Consider the following 19,750-nt stretch of genomic DNA (forward strand, 5'->3'; position numbering starts at 1 on the left):
GTCTGTGGGATAAGCAGGTGGGGTGTAGGGTAGGCAGTCAGAAGTAATGTGTTCCCAGTTTATGGAAATAGGGCTGAGGATGTATGTAGAGCGATCATCACATACAGGGAAGAGTCAGAGCCGTGCATGTAGACGTGACGCGTGAGAGAGCTTAGAAAGAAACAGAGCACTGTAGAGCCCTAGCATTGAAGCAGCAAGTCGAGGAGGCATGTCGAGAAGACTGAAAAGGAGGAGGAGAAACGGGGGAGGGGCAGGGTGGGCTGGGAATCTCAGGGACACTCTCTCAAGACGGAGAACTACAGAAGGAACACTTAGGGTTAGGATGGAAAACAACCGGCTAAGGCTTCATCACTAAAAGATCATATGCGATTAAATAAGATCCCAGGAGCGGAGGAGTGATGGGAAGTAGGGAACTGGAGACAGTTATCCTAAACCATCCTTCTGTTTGTCCACAAAGCTAGTGGGGGATATGGAAGCATTTCAGAGGAGAGGCACTCAGGGGGATTGCTTTGCGCTAAGTGTGAGGAGGCTGGAGAGAGAAAGGGGATTGAAAATACACAGAAGAAAAGAGGAGGAGGGGCAGGAAGAGATGACATCTAGAACACAGGCTGATGGGCAGTATCTCCTCCTCTCTCATTTCCCTCCTGCATTAAGCCCTTACTCACTTCCTCCCCTCAATTGTTGCTGTAATGCGGGAAGTTCGTGTAGAATTAAACTCCTTCATCCAATTTGAAGATCAGCTCCCAGTGTTTTTGTGAAGATGAAAAAAATGAATGAAATCTTTCCCTCTGCTTCTGCCACTGCGGTCCTTCTGCTTTTAGTGACCAGAGAAAGGTTGCTTTCTAAAAAATATCCAGTTAATTTTTTTTTGAACGACAGAGTTTTGTACGGGGTTTTAGTGTTGTGTTGAAAAGCATCACTGAAGTGAAAAAGCAATGCTCAAATTACACAAGTAGTCAGTCTGGAATTCAATTTACTGCAGAGTTGTTCTAAGAAGCCCACCAGGCTCCTGAGACGTTAAACTTTTATGAAATACTAACCAGCCCTCTCTCCCATTCAAAGGTACCACGTTCTCTGTTACAAGTGGTGTGAAGAACCTCCACTGAGCCCTGACACCTGTGCCACCATTTTGGAAAAAGCTGGTCTTGATAACTGGGCTCTTGGAAAAACAAAAGTAATGTTTTCATATAATTTTCAAGAAAAAAATTCATACTTATGGCGGATGTACTGAGAATTACATTTTACAGTGATTGAAAATATCATGGCTTTTCATGTTATAGAATCTTTAGCTTGAAATAGGGGAAGAAAATTGATAAAGTCATAGCGGTTTCCTTCTTCAGCAAAATTAAACACTTTGCTCTCGTAAAGGTTTCTTTTAAGAAATTCAAGAAAAATATATCTTGAAGAGCTATCCAAAAAAAGATGGAAGGGATGACTCTAGAAAACAGACTTTTATATTTTCTCTGTTTTATCAGCACCAAATATAGTCAAAAAGCTGTCGAGAATCATAATGATTTCAATAGGATTCTGTTTTTCTTTATTTTCCTAATTCTCAAATCTGCTTTTGTTGTAAACTTGAAATTTATCTGGAGTGAAATGTTATTACTAGACGCACACTATAGGTGTTTGGATATTGGTGTGTTTATGTATCAGATCTGAGAGCCTGTGAGATCTTAGCTTATTTAATCCCTTAAAGCAGCGGTCCCCAGCGTTTTTGGCACCAGGGACTGGTTTCGCGGAAGACAGTTTTTCCGCGGATGGGGGGCGGGGGGAGGATGGCTCAGGCGGTAACGGGAGCGGTGGGGAGCCCCAGAGGAAGCTCTGCTCGCTTGCCTGCCGCTCCCCTCCTGCTGTGCGGCCCGGTTCCTCCTGGGAGTCGGGGACCCCTGCCTTAAAGAATGAAGTACAAAATCATAACCTGTTTTGAATATGGAAGTAAGATAGGTGGCTTCTTGGAGAAAGGACGCATTTACTTCTCAGATATCCTCAGAGCATTACAAACAAGATGGGGATAAGGAGATAAACAGGACCAGGTCCTGGGAGTGCACTAAAGGTATCACTGGGGGAGGATGGAGAAGAAAATCAAGCTAAGGCAAAGAAGTACTCAGATTGACCACTCAAGAGTAACTGCTTTCAGCTCTTCCATAGACGTAGACTGACATGCCACACTTGCCAAGAAATCTATATTAGCTGTGGGAAGTGTGGGACAGAATGTTCATATGTTCAGATGAACAGTTAGGCCTGTTAGTTACCTCTTTTATATACAGTAGTGTGTATCTGTCAGTTCCAATCTCCCAATTTATCCCCCCACCCCGCCGCCACCGATTTCCCCCTCGGTAACGATAAGTTTGTTTTCCACATCTGTGACTCTATTTCTGTTTTGTAAATAAGTTCATTTGTACCATTTTTTTTAGATTCCACATATAAACAATGTCATATGATATTTGTCTTTCTTATAACTGATTCACTTTGCTGTATAGCAGAAACTAACACAACATTGTAAATCAACTCTACTCCAATAAAAATTAGTTTAAAAAAAGAAAAGTTAGGCCTGTAACAATTTAAGGAAATTTTCAAAGTGTTTATCTTATACGGAGTGTCCCACATATTCAGTAATCCGTATTTACTTTAGTATTTAGTAAGGGGAATTCCTGAGCATTACAAAGATATGTTTTCTATTCACACCATTTTCTTTCAGATTCTCACAAGAGTGCATTTTGTCAGGCTGACATCTCATGATTTATGGTCTGAAACACATGCCTAACTTCAAATGGAGTTTTAACTTGTAAAAAGGCCCTTTGCAGTTCCAGTTTTGCATGATATTTAAGCAGCATTTGTATTTTTCCACTTCACCTTTTCCAGTTCATTAAGATGGATAAAAGTATTCAATATAAGAACATTCCTAAGGCTGTGCAAAAAAAAATGATGACCTTTTTAGATAGATTGAATTTTAAATGAATTGTCGGCAGTAGAACAGACTAAATATATTAGCATCTAGAGTCCTGTAGAAATTAAAACTAAATTCAATCAAAACCTGTAATGCTAAACTGTTGGCCCTTGGTGCCAGGCTTCTAAGTGCTGAGAGAATTCTACAGTCAGGGTTACCAGGTCTCATGACTCAGCTCTCAAATTTGAATTCAAGTGACTTCTTAGTGGATTCAATAAACTCTCTTTGAGGTGACTTTCATTAGTAAATTTAGCCATTAAAAGAAAAAAAACATACCTTCCTATTTCCTGGGAGTGGTTGAAAACTCTTAGTTGAGAACAGCTCCGAGCCTTCAGGCTCCCCTGTTGCTCCTATTCATTTTGATTTTAGAATCATCAAAAACCAGCCCTCCTATCTTCACAGTGGCTGCTGGGTCCGGTGAGAAAGTTGTTCATTCTGCATGGGACCCTCTCTCTGCCTTACTCTCTCCAGTGACAACACTGTGAGCCCCTTCAGGGCAGTGCCCCTGGTTTGTTCACCTTTGTGTTCCAGCAGATAAGTACATAGAATAGGTCTCAGTAAACATTTGGTGAATGAACTCCTCTAACTATAATTGTCCTCTCTCTTACAAATAGATTTGTAAGATTTTTAAGTTTGGGAAGTTTAATTATCTCTTCTTTCAAAAAGCATAAAAAATTAGCTTTGTCCAGAGTATCTGATGCTAAAACTTTAATAAAAGAGCTTGGTATCCTCCACTCATATTGGCCTATCCAACAAAACCTAGGTACCTGTTGCAAATAAACAGTATGATTGTTAAACTATATTCCTTCTCAAAGAGGGGTTTTCTTCAATCATAAAAATCTATAATGTGATAGCAACATCCAAGCCAAAGAAGCAAAAGATAGTGATTTCCAAAATCGAAAAATGTTTAGAATATAATCTAGTCTTCAGAGCACAGCACATGACTGTTCCACACCTGCATGCCGTAGTTTTATTTCTGTTTTATTTTAATTCCTTTAAGGTGTTCCTTAAGTATTATCATGTGGAACAGTTAAATTTAATGCGAAAGGAAGCCATCGACAAGCTTATTTTGATTCAAGCCTGTGTCAGAGGATTCTTGGGCTCAAGAAGATACCAAAAAATACAGAGGAAAAGGAAAGAGAGCGCTATCATAATACAGTCAGGTAATCACTCAGACCATCTCACCGTGTAACAGAACGTAATGCTGTGTTCAGATGTGTGCATGAAATCAAATCTTACTTACCTCCAATTCTTATGTCGCTTTCGTGTTTAATTCCAAACTCTGTTACCTTGATACTTTCTCTGTGCTAAATCTGAATGATTGTTGTAGTGACTGACACTTTTAATATCTGAATAAATGTTTTGTTTTAAAGAAAATAATTTTCAAATTTTCTGTCACAATGAAACAAAATTGACGTATTGTGCAAGCTACAGCAAGTGACTGAATTAATTGTAGATCTCAAGAATCATATTATTATAACCCATTGGGCAGTAACATTTTCCCTACTTTATTCCAAAGGTTACACTTGCCATAATTTTTGACAACTTAATGAAATCTCACTCTGCTAAAGGGCATCCATTTCTTTCTGTTAACTGTAGGGAAATAATATTTATAATCATACTTCACAAGTTTTTATTAAATGTATTAATAGACTTTGGATTTCACTTTCCATTTTTCTATGAGAAGCTAAATTTAGAACACAGCATGGCTTAATACAATATCTTTCAAAAACTTTTGACTAGATACCCATAACAAACAATGTATTTTACTCTGTAACCCGATATACACACATACTACAAGCACTGCATTCTGATGCTTTTCTATTCTGGTTTATTCCATTTAATTTCTAGTTGTTAGATTTGGCCCACTAAATCGATCTTATGATCCACTATTTATTTGCAAGCTACATTCTGAAGAACACTGATGTGGTGGGCAGAGTAGCTGACTGACATTCAAAAGATTCAGTTCAAGGTCCGGTTCCAATCCGTCAGTCCGTAAGAGCTCATCATCATCTTTTGGAATTTTAAGCCCTTCACTTCTCACTGGGACATCAAAAATGCAAACCCTGCAATTTGGGATTTAATTCTTTATCCACAATTCCAAACTTCATAAAACACTGAAAAAAGAGGTTTTTCATAACTCATTTGGAAGTGAAACATGACCTAATATTCACAGTCCTTTATTCATCCCACTTGGTAAGAATTGTATGTTTTTCTGGAGAAACATTCATGTGTTTGACTATGGAATGCTGATTTACCATGGGGAATTTTACAGAATATATGTTATTTGTTCCAAATTACTTTTCTAAAAATTTTTTTTAAAAAGTTTAAGTCTGAATTCTGAAATATATCTGGCTCCAAGAATAATTGGCCAAAAGGTTCAAACCATATCCTTAGATAATAGGGGTTTTCTCCCATGAATAGCTGAACATGGCAGAAATAAAGGAAACATAAGCATTAGCAGATTTTAAGCAAATGGTGAGTACACGTTGTCTTTTTCATCAACTTAGCTCATCTCTATCATTTTAGTTTCATCTTAATACTCCCCTTAAAACGAAAGTTACTTCAATTATTTTCTTGCTAAAGCTTGTCGTCCGGAAGAGTCTTCTTAATGAGTCCCATATTTTTTCGAACCTGTTCTATTTGGAATCTTTAATTTCATTTTCCTCTTTGGCACTGATGGTGAAAAGCCATTTGTTTCTACCCATTGAAGTAATGCTTTTTATTTATTATAATTAACACTGCTCTGGGCCTTATATGTTTCAGCTGCAAGAGGACATCTAGCCAGGAAACAAAGGAAAGAAATTGATAACACGAAAAACACAGCAGTAAAAACCATTCAGACTCAAGATCAGGAATTTGACTACAAGAAAAACTTTGAAAATAAAAGGTAAAATAATGTTCATTCTTATACCATCTTGACAGTATAGATTTTTCACATCTGGAAAGTCACAAAATAAAGTCCACAGTGAACAAGATGTGGTACACATATACAATGTAATATTTCTTAGCCATATAAAGGAATGAAATAGTGCCATTTGCAGAGACATGGATAGACCTAGAGACTGTCAGACAGAGTGAAGTAAGAAAGAAAAAAACAAGTATCATATAATATTGCTTATATGTGGAACCTAGAAAAATGGTGCAGATGAACTTATTTGCAAAGCAGAAATAGAGACACAGATGTAGAGAACAAACTTATGGATACCAAGGGGGGAAGGAGGGGTAGGATGAATTGGGAGAATGGGATTGATATATATACCCTACTATGTATGAAATAGATAACTAATGAGAACCTGCTGTATAGCACAGAGCACAGGGAACTCTACTCAGTGCTCTGTGGTGACCTAAATGGGAAGGAAATCCAAAAAACCAGGGGAGATATATATATATATGTATATATATATATATATATATATATATCTGATTCACTTTGCTGTACAGTAGAAACTAACACAACATCGTAAAGCAATTATATTCCAATAAAAATTTAAAAAATAAAAGTCCACAGTCTGTCTCATACCTAACCAGGTTCCTGACAGTGATGCCTCAAATGTCAGCGACACCCCGTGGCCACTTTTGTGTTCTTTATCCTATTGGAGAGTTTGTTGTCATTTCACTCAGATGACCACACTTCCCTCCTCAAAGAAGATCTTATCTTCAAGTTAAGGGGAAATCATTCCAACTGTCCTTTCAAAAGGGTATTAATAAAGGAACAACTGTGAAATTTTGGCCAACGTATCATGAACAAGATCATGAACCATAGCAGGGACACTGCTTTTCCTTGAATTTTGTAAGACATTTTCTGTGATCCGTAGACTTAGAGCTTATCAAAGTACAGCATGCAACCTAGTGAACATACCCTACTTACTGGTCTCAAATGTAGATATAGTTTCCCCATCTCCTTATTGTAGGTACTTTGTTTGGAAAAGGACATATCTTTTTTTTTTAATTTCCTATTTAATCTTAATGTCTTGAAGCTGAAACAAATTTAACAGCCAGTGGTTTTTCACCATTGTATATAAAATTGCTAGTTTACAAGAGAACATGACACTTTAATAAAATGTAAAACTAAGTAACCAACGTTTTTCTTGTCTCTAAAAAGCAAAATGACTTCTTAAAGAAACAAAAGGCTACCAAGAGATTCAAAGGTTTCTGCTGAGTTACAACATGTTTTAATAATCTAGGGACTCGATGAGCGTATTTTTAAATGTATGCCCTCACTAACTGAACACCCAACATTATGTTTGTTCCTACATCACCTTCTAGCTTTTTATTATTTTAGCTCTTCTCAAATCTTTCAGAATTGTGACAAATACTAACAAATGATGGCTATCACAGAAAATTATGAAAGAGGAAAATGTGTTTTTTTTCCTTGTCTTCTTAATGTAATAAATGTACTATAATCATCTTTTCCCACTACTCTGTACCCTCTGCTACTTTTGGAAGAAATACAATCCTGAACGAAGCAAAAAAGATAATTTCTTGGAAAAGGAGATATCTTGAAGTGATTAAATTCCTAGGATTTTGATACCTCAGTAAGTGAAATTATGCTAGGATATTTCTCACCCTAATTTGAAGCTAGTTTTCTCATTATTTGAGTAGCCATCACAGTTGTCACTAGAGAGGACATTTCGGGGGAAATATTCAATTATTGTGACTTGATAAGTCTTTATTTTGAGCTTTTTTGTCCCTTTTGCTTTGCTCCCAACATAATGCAACATGTGCTATTGCCAAACAAGGTAATAAACTCTAGTTTAGTGTCATATATTCCGATGCAATATATTTTACACAGGGAATCCTTTGTGAAGAAACAGACAGAGAATGCAGTCTCTACTAATGAAACAGTCATTCCAGCTCCAAATAACAAGGGGAATACATCTGTAGTGAAGACTTCTACTTTCAAAGCTGAGGGGGAATCCACGAATGCTATGGAAAGTAACAACAGAGGATATCAGACCCCGAAAAAAATGAACAATGTGTATGAGGAAGAGGCTAAGCAAGAATTGTATCTGGTGGGGGACCCTTGGGCAGAAGTAAACACCAATAAGAAGTATATGAAAGACTTGGAAGAAAATAGTAAGATAAGGAAAATGGAAAAGGAGGACACTGTGGTCCAGAATTATTATCAGTGCTACACAGAGGAAAGGAATTTCGAAGACTCAAAAGCAGCATATCTAGAAAGGAAGGCCATATCAGAAAGGCCAAGCTACCCAGGATTTTGGTTAGCGCAGGAGACCTCAGCTCCTAAGCAGCCTTCTTTTAAAAAAACTTTAGAACCTAGTCTTAGCCACAGGTCGGTTTGCCAAGATGCAAATAGCAAGGAAAAAGAAAAGAAGACGTCCGTGGTCACCCAGAATGCCCCAGTATGCAGTCATCAGAGGAACCCTGTGAGGCATGGGATGGTCCAAGAGAGGCAAATCGAACCGGCAATGCAAGCCCAGGAAAAAGAAGACAAAGCAGCGGTGTTCATTCAGAGCAAATACCGGGGCTACAAGAGGGGGCAGCAGTTAAGGAAGGACAGGATGTCTTCTTTTAAAAATCAAAAAGCGGTTGCAACACCGACAGAAGTAGCAAGAAATACTCACACTTTGTACTCCCATCCCGCAAAATTTGAGGAATACTGTAACATCAGGATGAAGAGCGTTAGAGACTCAAAAGCAATTTCAGAAAAAGAAGCGTGTGATTTGGCAATTTTTTCAAAACAGGTATGTAAACGAACAGATTTGTTTAGTAGTACAGATCTCTGGGAACTCCACGATAACCGAGTTAAACAGACAATTGATAACTGATATATTGTTTCATCTGTTTTTATGAGATTGCAAACCTTTTCAATAAAACATCTCAGGGACAGTGCTATTCGAATAGCCATAAATTTTGTAAACAAATTTCTATGATAAAAATAGTATAAAATGCAATGGAAATCTTGTGTAGTAAGGAGACTAGTCATTGGTTTATACAGCCTACTAAAATGCTGGCATTTGACAATGCAAATTTCCATGTATCTGAGATCTTCCATTATAGCTGAAAAAAAAAGTTTTCAAAATCCTCTAAAGTCTATGCTTTCTGTACCCCAAATTTTGAGAAGACATAATTAGGTATCAGAATCAGATGGTAGCATTACTGAGCATATATGCAATGAAGATGACAATCTATATGTTCCGTCATGGCCATGAGGAACCATCAAGAAAAGCCACAAAGGAAAATTCCCTCTTGGAGAATATCTCGTGCTATTGGTAGGCGTGTTTCAGCTGTTTCTAGAAGGGGCAGTCGGCTTTAGGGCTTCTCCCGGGTGTACATGGAACTCTGATAAATTAGTGCTATGGAGAGATCACAGGCCCCTGTCCCTGCCCCACTCTGGCTCTTTCTCTCTTTCTAGGTGTTTGACCTTGAGAAAATCACTTTATGTGTCAGGACCCTTATTTTCTCCTGTGTAAAGTGAAGGATTTTCACTAGGTGGCCTCTAAAATGCATATTATAAATGAATATGTACTATCAGGGTAGTCAATAGTGTATGAAATCATAGAAGAAATGTCATAATGGGTTCAAAGAAGGATCACCTATTACTGCTGAGTCTCTAAACTCTGCCTTTTGTCTGACGGTGGCTAAGCCCGCAAGAAACACAGTAACTGCCCTTGGACACCCCCTGACTGTTATGAGTGTGGCCCAAACATCTCCAACCCCTAGCTGGTCATAGATCTGCCATTGTTTTATTTAGTCCCTTCCTGTTCTACTTTTTTTTTAAGCACATGGAAATACTGAGTTTGATATACAGGCGGTCCTTCCCTTCCTTGTGATAAATCTGCTCACTCTAAAGACCAAAGCAGAGATTAGGACCCTGACCTGCCAAGCAGCTGCCACATTCAGGAGATGCAGAATCGCCTGGCATCACCTACAGCTGGCAAAACCACCGTGGGAGTGGATTCGGTACTCCCCGGGAGCAGAGCTCGAGGCAGAAGAGCAGGAGCCCCACCTTCAACCTAGCAGGGCAGCCGTGTTAACAGACAAGGTAGAGGCAGAGGGGCCAGGATGGAAAGAGGAACCAGGAGAGAGAGGGTAGCGTTGAAGTCAGGCGAAGAAGCCTGGACAGGAAAGGAGGGAGGTCAACACAGTCCCAGTCAGCACGGGGGCTCCTCAGGATAAAGCAGAAGAGCCACAGCAGCAGAATGCTAAGGATGGAAGCCAGATCTTAGGGACCCTGGGAAGGAGTTATCAGGAGAGAGTGCTTCTGGAGGGTCATATGTTGGACAGTTTTGAATGGAAGATGTGAGATGGGCAAGTAGCGCAAAGGGGGAGGTTTTGTCAAGTGAGGACTTTATCCGACCTTGGTACGGGGTCAGGGTGAGTCCTGGAGAAGAAGTACATGAGAGCCCCAGGGGGAGCAGTTCAGGAATTGACCAGACCCCAGTGTACCTTGGAGCTCACTGAATTCTCTTCCTTGATCTAATCTGATATGTGACCTTCTTTTTAGATAACAAAGCTATCTGAAGAATATTTCATTCTGCAGAAAAAACTGAATGAAATGATTTTGTCACAGCAACTGAAGCCTCTTTATCTGGGTGTCTATCCTTATAAGCCAATTACTAGACGAGTTTCTTCTCAGCAGTGCATCTCAGGTAAAGATGGGTAGAGTTGGAACTTCCCGAAGGGACAGGCAAAGCCAGATACTTTGTTTATTAGTTGTCCACCTTTATTCTATAGCAGATTTGAGGTGACAATGTTTTAACTGTCTTGGCAAGCGCGTTCATTTTATTTCATTTTTTATAAGTAGATAACACACTTTTCGAGAATATTCCACATACCCCCTACCTTTTTTGATTTCATTCTCCTCTTCTTTTCTTTTCTTTTTTTTTTTTTGCGGTATGCGGGCCTCTCACTGTTGTGGTCTCTCCCGTTGCGGAGCACAGGCTCCGGACGCGCAGGCTCAGCGGCCATGGCTCATGGGCCCAGCCGCTCCGCGGCATGTGGGATCTTCCCGGACCGGGGCACGAACCCGTGTCCCCTGCATCGGCAGGCGGACTCTCAACCACTGCGCCACCAGGAAAGCGCTCCTCTTCTTCTCTTTTTCTTTTCTTTTTTCCCTTTATATACACTTTAACTAGAACTTGGCATATGACGCCAAAAGGGAGTAGAAAGGGATGGAGTTGGGGGAGGTTGGGGAGCAGGGTGCAGTTTGGATAAGCGGGAGCAAACAAGTGAAATATATCTGTTCCTTCTGTCAAAATCTGTATGTTAAGTAGAAGGTGCAAATCTCCATTCAGATGCACAAACCCAGATGCACTATTACATTTTCTTCTTATCAGCCTAAGTCACTGTCTGCCCACATTCACTAAACTGGTGGCAAATTCAGACTCAGGAATTATCAGACCTCCCCTTCCCCAGGGCTGTGCAAGGGCCCCGGGGCCTTATATAGCCACCAAAGGATCAGGTAAAGCCTGTAGTCACTAGTTAGTTGCCCACAGGTACTGCTGTGACCCTCATCTCCTAGCTGGCCTCCCGATCTCTACAAGTCGCGAGGCTCTGCTGCTCCCATTCGCGCAGGAGACGCTGGGAAGCGGGTGTGTCAGGAGTCTTACCAGGTTTGCACACGCTCCCAGTAGCCCTCCTCCCTGCAGCCTTATCACCTCCCCAGGGGCGGCCACCCATGGCCCTGCTGGGCCCTGTCTGGGAGAATCTGCATTTATTTTCCTTTGGTCCTTATTTCTCGGAGGCCCTCGCCCGCTCAGGGCACCAGGCCCCACCTCTGCAGTGAGTTTGGCTCTTACCAAAGCCAGGACCACCGCTAACCTCAGGCAACTTCCCTGGAAGTCCCTTAGGCAGGGAAGGACTAAGATGAGCCCGGCTATTTGTCTGATACGGGAGGAAGGAAAAATAGCTTAATGTTTCAATCAGTTATCCTGCCACATTGTTTTCAAGACTTGTGTGAAGCTTTAAAAACAGCAACAACAAAAAACACTGCCACGAAGTGTCCACCCTTCCCAGCCCTGCTGCTCCCAGGCCCTGGCCCAGACCTCTTGACGTGAAGAAGCAGCCTGGCAAGTCAGAGTCCGGAGGCCCATTAGTTTGAATGCCACCGATGCCCCCTGCCCGGAGGCCTGCTGACCGGCAGAGCAGAGAGGGGCTCGGGGGCTTCAGCCTCCCTCGTGGCTGTGTGCGCAGAGGCCCTGGTGAAGGCGGGGCAGTGAAGTGCTGGAGGGAGCTTCCGGGTAAGCAGCTCAGCCCAGGGCTCAGCAGGAAGCAGAGGGTGGAGGGGGGCCGCGGACGCTTCCTGGAGGGGAGTGGAGGCCACCAGTGTTTTGCCACGACCTGCACTTTTGACCATCCAGGGAGTTTTGTGTGTGTCGTGTGTTGTGTATGTGTGTTTACTGAAAACGCTTTCAGGTGCACAGCGTGATGATTGGAGGCCCACATACCTGGCGAAATATGACTGCAGTCAAGCTAATTAACACATCTTCTTCTCACATAGTTGCCTTTTTTGGCGTGTGTGTGATGAGAGCACCTGAAATCCACTCTCCTAGCACATTCCCAGGATTCGGTACCGTATTATTACCTGTAATCACCGTGCCGTACATTGGATCTCTAGACTTATTCATCCTGCACACCTGCAACTCTGTCCCCTTTGACTAACATCTCCCTGCTTCCCCCGCCTCCCCACCCCTGGTAACCACCATTCTGCTGTCTGCTTTTAGTGTTTGACTTTTTTAGATTCCATGCATAAGTGAGACCATGAGGCTTTTCTTCTTTCTGCACCTGGCTTATTTCACTCAGCATAATGTCCTCCAGGTTAATCCATGTTGTCCCAAATGGCAGGATCTTCTTTAAGGCTGAATAATATTCCTCTGTGTGTGTGTGTGTGTGTGTGTGTGTGTGTGTGTGTGTATCACATCTCCTTTCTTCACTCATCTGTTGCTGGACACTTAGGTTGTTTTCCATATCTTGGCTATTGTGAATAATGTTACAGTGAACATAAACCTATCATGTAAGGTACTGATTTCATTTTGGGGGGATATATACCCAGAATAGGGATTGCTGGATCATATGGTAGCTCTATTTTTAGTTTTTTCAGGAATCTCCATATTCTTCTCCATAATGACTGAACCAATGCACCATCTCACCAAAGGTGTACAAGGGTTCTCTTCTCTCCACGTCCTCTCGCCAGCATTTGTTTCTCTTGTCTCTTTGATAATAGACATACTGATACCTGTGAGGTGGTATCTCATTGAGATTTTGATTTGTATGAAAGCAGTCTTTCATATACTGTTGGCCATTTGCATGTCTTCTTTGGAAAAATGTCAATTCAGGTTGTTTGCCAATTTTTTAATCTGGTCGCTTGGTGTGTATGTGTGTGTGTGTGTGTGTGTGTGTGTGTGTGTTTGGCTGTTCAGTTGCATGAGTTCCTTATTTTGGTTATTTGGATATTGTCTGAAATATATCCAGTATGTGGTTTGCAAATATTTTCTCCTATTCTGTAGGTTGCCTATTATATCTTGTTGATGGTTTCCTTTGCTGTGCAGAAGCTTTTTAGTTTGATGTAGTCCCACTTGTTGATTTTTGCTTTTATTGCCTGAGCTTTTGGTGTCATATCCAAAATATTACTAGCAAGGCCAACGTCAAGAAGGTTTTCCCCTATGTTTTCTTCTAGGATTTTTATGGTTTCAGGTCTTACGTTTAAGCCTTTAATCCATTTAGAGCTGATTTTCTTGTATGGTGTAAGATGACTCCAATTTCATTCTTTTGCATGTGGATATCCAGTTTTCCCAGTGCTGTTTATTCTTTCCCCATTATGTATTCTTGATGCCCTTGTCAAAATTAGTTGACCCATATATACTTGGGTTCATTTCTGGGCTCTCTATTCTGTGCCATTGATTTATGTGCCTGTTTTAATGCCAGTACCGTACTGTTTTGATTACTTTAGCTTTTTATTTAGCTTAAAATCAGGAAGTGTGATGCCTCCACTCTTCTTCTTTCTCAAGATTGCTTTGTCAGGGACTTTGAAAAGGCCTAAAAGCAGCAGAACTTTACTAGAAAGTCAAAATAGTTCACTTCATTCTTCAATGAAGGCCAGCCTGGCCAACATCTGAATTTTCCCCTGTCCCTGAGAGTAGCAGAGGAAGTGCCTGAGAGAGGGCCTGAAGTGGCCTGAAGACACAGAGGGGTCTGGGCAGACCTGACAACCCAGAACCAAGTAGGAAGGGAGGGCACTGGGAGATGCAGTGGCCCGGGGAGAAAACAGAAACCCAGAATGACTAAGTTTTCTCAGAAGACACTAAGAAAATGGAAAGCAACTGAGTTTAACTAGGATTCGTTAACAGTAACGTCATGCTAGAAAATCGAAATGAGCACTAAGAGGGAGGAATTAAGTCGAGTTTTAGGAACATCAAGTGACATTTTTGTACATCTGAACTGTTGTACGTTGTGACCACTTAACCCAGATGAAGTGGTGGCTGAGACAGTCAACAGTCTTAAGCAAAGGTTAGTCGGTAGATGCCCTACCAGGCGGGTGGATGCGTGCATGGTGACTGAAGCCGTTGAGTAGATGAGATCATCCAGGAAATCCACCTATGGTGAGAAGAGAAGAGAACCAGAGCGTGAGTCTAGACGTGTACGGGTCAGCTAGAGAGGACCCAGCAAAGAGGACCAACCAGAGAGGTGGGAAGGACACAGGGAGCCCAGTACTTCAGAAGCCACAGAAGAGGGTTTTAAAGATGTCATGCAGGATGGTGCAGGATGATGCTGACAGAGCAAGTGGGGAGAGAACTATAAAATATCCCTTAAATCTCCTATATGTTAACAGTTACTTACAACTTCCCCTCACGTTTGTGAATAGACATGAAGGGAAAGGGGGATGCTGACAATCACTGTGCTACTTCTGGGAGATTCACCCTCCGATATCTGCCGGGTTTTGTCATTAGGTGTAGTCTATGTTCAGATATTTTAATGATCTAGGCAGCTTTCTAAAAAATTTCTTGAATAGTTTATAACAGTTCACAGTAAATATAGTTCAAAGAATTCAAACTGAGGTCACAAATTGGGCCAGGTATTGCTTGGTCAATATTTAATCCCTGCAAGGGATCTAGATTCATTGTTGTACCTTTGGATGTGCTTATTTACCTCAGGAAAATCAAACTCCATCCTAAATTTCTCTGTAAACCAGCCTGGGTTTGCCAATCTTCTGACCACATTTAAACCAAGAATTTCCACCACCTGTTCCCTTTTCCTCCAATTCTAGTGATTTTCCCAGTTATACTTACATACCTTCAGACATCACAGACCCCACACAGGTATTCAGATGCACACTTATAGGAGGGAGTAGATTATCAGTACCACGGTCCATGTTTACTTATCCTCAAGTTATTTCATGTAGATTGGTTTGGTCTTCCTCAGTCAGATTTTCAACCCTTGCAAGCAGGACCATGCCATGTACTATATGTTCATTTTTCTGTTACCCTAGCACACTTATTCATCATACCATAGACATTTAATAATGGCTTATTAATTGGCTGGAAAGCTGTTTAATTTCCTCCAAGAATTATATGTGGAGCAAAGTACAGTGGCCAGTGGAGCAAAGATTTAGAAGTTTTGTTTTTATTAAAACAAAAAAATGTCGCATTACATTCTTTAAATGTTTCTTTGTTTTTGTATGTTGTATGCTTTTAAACTTCTAGTCAGGGAAGGCCTTATATTGTAGAAGGCCTAATATATAGAGGTCCTGTCTCCCTAGATCATCAGAATTGCTAACCCCGCAATTTGGAACCTCGCAGTGCAGTCAGCTGCCAGCCCCCGCAGAGGCGCATTTAGCCGATACGCTGTGGAACCTGCCAGCGGGGGTTCAACAGGCCACCGCTGCAGCACTGACCTTCATGGCAAACCATACCTCCCCATGAAGAATTTCACTTGGAAGACCAAATCAAGCTAGTTTACAAATAATTATGTCACTAAAGTAGGCCTAATAGTCACCTGAAACTTTCATTATCTCATGCTTCTCAAAAATCTACAGGCATCTTCAAATCATTACTATGCCCGACTGCGTTGTAACAACTCAATCAGCCTTAGCTGGATTACGTAAGGTGACCTGGGAAAGCTTCTTACCTATTCTGAAGAAAGCCCTAGACCTAGAGGGCTGAGATAGGGAGGGTGGGAGGGAGGCTCAAGAGGGAGGGGACATGGGGACATATGTGTGCATATGGCTGGTTCACGTTGGTGTACAACAGAAATAACACAGTACTATGGAGCAGTTATGCTCCAATGAAGATCTATTTTAGAAAAAAGTACAAAAGCAAATTTTTTCTAGAGGTCACTTTGAAAATTCATCAGGGTATTCTAAGTTATAATCATGCCTAATGGTCGTGTGGTGAAAACAGTGAAGGGGCCAGTAATATATCTTGAATGTATGGTTATCTGGTGGTTCAGCTTGATTTAAAGACAGATTAAGAGAAAAGGAGCACAGAATCGGCCTGGGCTGGATACCTGTTGGCACTGAGTGATGTGTACAGGGAGGTTCATTCTGCTATATTCTGTCTGTTCTTTTCTGCTCTTGTGCATGTTTGAAATTTTCTATAATAAAAGATTAAACAAACAAAAAAAGCAAGCCCTAGAAAATATGGATAATAAATGAGAATAATTAAATTTTCAACTTTATTTTAACAAGCTGTAACCTTATTTTATAAGGTTCTCTCTCTGTGAGACATATTTTTTAATGTGCGAAAGTGTCGAAAGTAAAATAATGTCCAAGTGAAAACTGAGGAACTAATTAAGAAGTTTAAAAATAAAATTAGGTAAGTACACGAACTGCTTGTTTTATATCTTTGTTTTGATAATAATCATTATCAATTGAAACTGACAGGAGTTAACTGAACCTGCATTTTCACTGAGAGGAATTTAGTACAGGATTTGTATAACTAGAGTGCGGCCATCTGATCACAGAGCCTATGCTGTTGTATTCAGAAGTATACGATGACATTGCATTATTTCACTTTGAATAATGTGCAGAGTTGCTCCTTTGGGGGGAGGGGGCATTTCTTCTTAACTATGGTGCACCTGGCAATTGTGTTGACCTCTGTGAAGAGAAGAAAAAGATTGATTGTAGGATAAATATACCCTAGTAACACAAAAGCATATTTTCTTTCCCTCTTTTTACAAAGAAGCTGTGACTGTCCAACAGGCTGTAATTTTTTTAATGGGTTGCAAGGTTAACAAATAAGGACATTATGATAATTCCCATGCTTCATTTACATAATACCATCAGTAAATTCAACTCTAAATCAAAGCAGTCCCTTGCCATGCATACATACAGTAGATATAATGAAAATGCTTTCAGAGTAAATGTCAGAAGAAAAGAGCAATCTATTTATTTCTAAATTCTTATGGCATCTAGATTCATGCAGTAGTCCTAATATTTTCAGTTATTATGGTGCAGATTTGGTATTTGTTGTAAGGTATGCCTGTCAATTTACCATTGTAATGCTGGTCCTAGAAATGCATTTTGCAAACTACCCAAGAATATGTCTGCACGTGTACCTGTAAACATATTTATAGCCATGTGAAGACCAGGTAGCTCAAATAATGTTGGGTCACATACTTTATAGGAGTTTGTTTTTCATTAAGAGTAGAAAGTAAAGAGAGATCAGAAGTTATATTGCTTTTCCTCCCAACATACCTCTGATGATCACTTATCTTCTTACATTTGTTTGCTACTATTCTCTCTTCATAAGAAATAATACTAATTCCCCCCAAATCTTTCAAAAAACGACAACCTTCAGTATCCAAAAGCAAATGATTTTATTTATACCCTTACAATTCAGTGAGTATCATTTATTTTTAGCATTTCAGTTATATTAAATACTAACCATAAAAGCAGTTTGCCATACATGGGTTTACACTCTGAATTATCAAGTGTAAATTATTGATTTTGATGAGTTAACTGACTTAATTCCAACAGAACAGTTGACCTAGAAGCATTAAATGGAAATAGTTAAATTTTTTGCACTCAAATTATTTCTTCTCATTCCACAATTTTTATCTATTCTACACTACAGAGAACATGGAGCTGCCATGGAAGCAGGAAGGCAATGAACAGTATATTTCCCCCCAACTTCCCATTAAATTTCTGATTAAAAAATGCACGAAGAAAAGACTAACCATGTCCTCAGCAAAGGAAACAGTTTTTTCTTTACATATTTTGACATGATATTACTTAGCTATGAGATCAGTTCAAAGGGAAATTACATAGCATATTTGACAAAATAATACAGTCAACAAGGTAAATTCACATGGAGTTTATAATTTCATATCACATAGAGAAAATACCTTCTTAAATATCTAGTGTATTTTTAAAATTTTCTTACAGACATACTGGGCTAGTCCATAAACTCCCAAATATCAGAACTGAACCAGATTACATTTTCTGACCATGGTGCAATTGAGATAGAAGTGTAAAAATAAGTCTTAAAATTAAGAATCAGTATGAAATCTGAGGTGAGGCAATTATAATTAGAGTTATAAGTTATTTCAAAATAATAAAAATGAGAATAGCTATATATAAAAACTATGAATGTAATGCAACCAGATCTATATTCATGGGAAAATTCAGATCATTAAATGTTTTCATGATTAACTGAGAGAAAATAATTAAAAAAGGATGTAAAGTAAGATTTCTTTTTTTAAAAAAAAGGAGAACAAGTATTTTTCAGCCCCAGGAAAAACACAAAAAGAGAAATAATTTTGATAAGACAGAAATATACCAGATATCTAAATGAAGCTAAAATAGTATTTTTTGAAAATAAAACAAAATAGACTAATTACCTAAAAAAGAAGCCACAAAAAAATAGAAATAAGAACAGTATTATAATAACTATAATTGATAATATCAAAATCTTGGCATGCTATGAATGCAATTTCACAGAGACAAATACGAGGCTAAAGTGTAAATTTCTGAGAAGACATAGTCAGTACGATGATGTGTCTGTCAAAGAATTCTCTTTAAAAAAGTGTTCAGGAACTCACAGTGTTTTAGACAAGTGCATTCAAAATTCATGGAACAAGTAATTGTTCCATTGTTTAGTAAAACAACTAAAACAGTTTTCAATAAAATCTAACACTGAGTCCTAATGAAAAGCAAAACTCTTACTTAATTAGAAATAGGAGATGCTTTAGCAATATAAAGAGTATATTTCTTAAATCAATTGTCAACATCATAATAATGGTAAAACACTGAAAGCAGTTCCTTTAAAAAGCGGGATGAAGGTAAGGATGCTAGTAACAACACTTTGTTACGTTATTTATTTGGGAATTTCTAGCTGAAGCAATAGGACAGCAACAGAAGTTTCTGAAAAGCATGGTTATTGAAAAGAAGAAGATAGGATTATAGGAGTATTAGAAGACAACATGAATTTTGACAATAAAAATGCAGAGAATGAACCAAAATAATGATTGGTACTTGTAAAAGAATTCAGCAAAGATACGTAGCTTTCCTATAATAATTTATAATGGGAAAAGAACATATTGGAAATAAGAGCAAAAACAAATAGAATACCTTGAAATAAAGTTAGCAAGAAAACCACAGAAAGATTAAAAAAAAAAAAGCAGAGTGGACAGTGGAATGACCCACTGTGTTTCTGGATTGAAAGATAAGAAAATGTAAACATATTCTAAAGTTGATTTCTAGGTTAAAAAAGTTGTGTTCCATTTCTATGAGATTTTCTTCAGAACTTAATGTCCCTAGATATCATTTGTAAATTTCAGGAAAAAAGAATAATTATAAATGAGGTCTTGCCTTTTAGATGGTAGAACAAATAATATAAAGCT

The 19,750-nt window shown here is 39.4% G+C and overlaps 1 protein-coding gene across 1 annotated transcript in view; it reads left to right on the forward strand.

Moving 5' to 3' along the window:
• The window catches only part of MYO3A (myosin IIIA), a 170,355-nt gene that overhangs the window by 129,745 nt on the left and 20,860 nt on the right, over positions 1–19,750 (forward strand). The window contains exons 25-29 of the mRNA XM_060003164.1: positions 1,063–1,174; positions 3,948–4,110; positions 5,714–5,837; positions 7,743–8,655; positions 10,419–10,563. Coding sequence (XP_059859147.1) covers positions 1,063–1,174; positions 3,948–4,110; positions 5,714–5,837; positions 7,743–8,655; positions 10,419–10,563 — 1,457 coding nt within the window. The remainder of the gene's footprint in view (positions 1–1,062; positions 1,175–3,947; positions 4,111–5,713; positions 5,838–7,742; positions 8,656–10,418; positions 10,564–19,750) is intronic.

The sequence above is a fragment of the Delphinus delphis genome, chromosome 2 (assembly GCF_949987515.2).
Source record: "Delphinus delphis chromosome 2, mDelDel1.2, whole genome shotgun sequence".
NCBI classification, from domain to species: domain Eukaryota; kingdom Metazoa; phylum Chordata; class Mammalia; order Artiodactyla; family Delphinidae; genus Delphinus; species Delphinus delphis.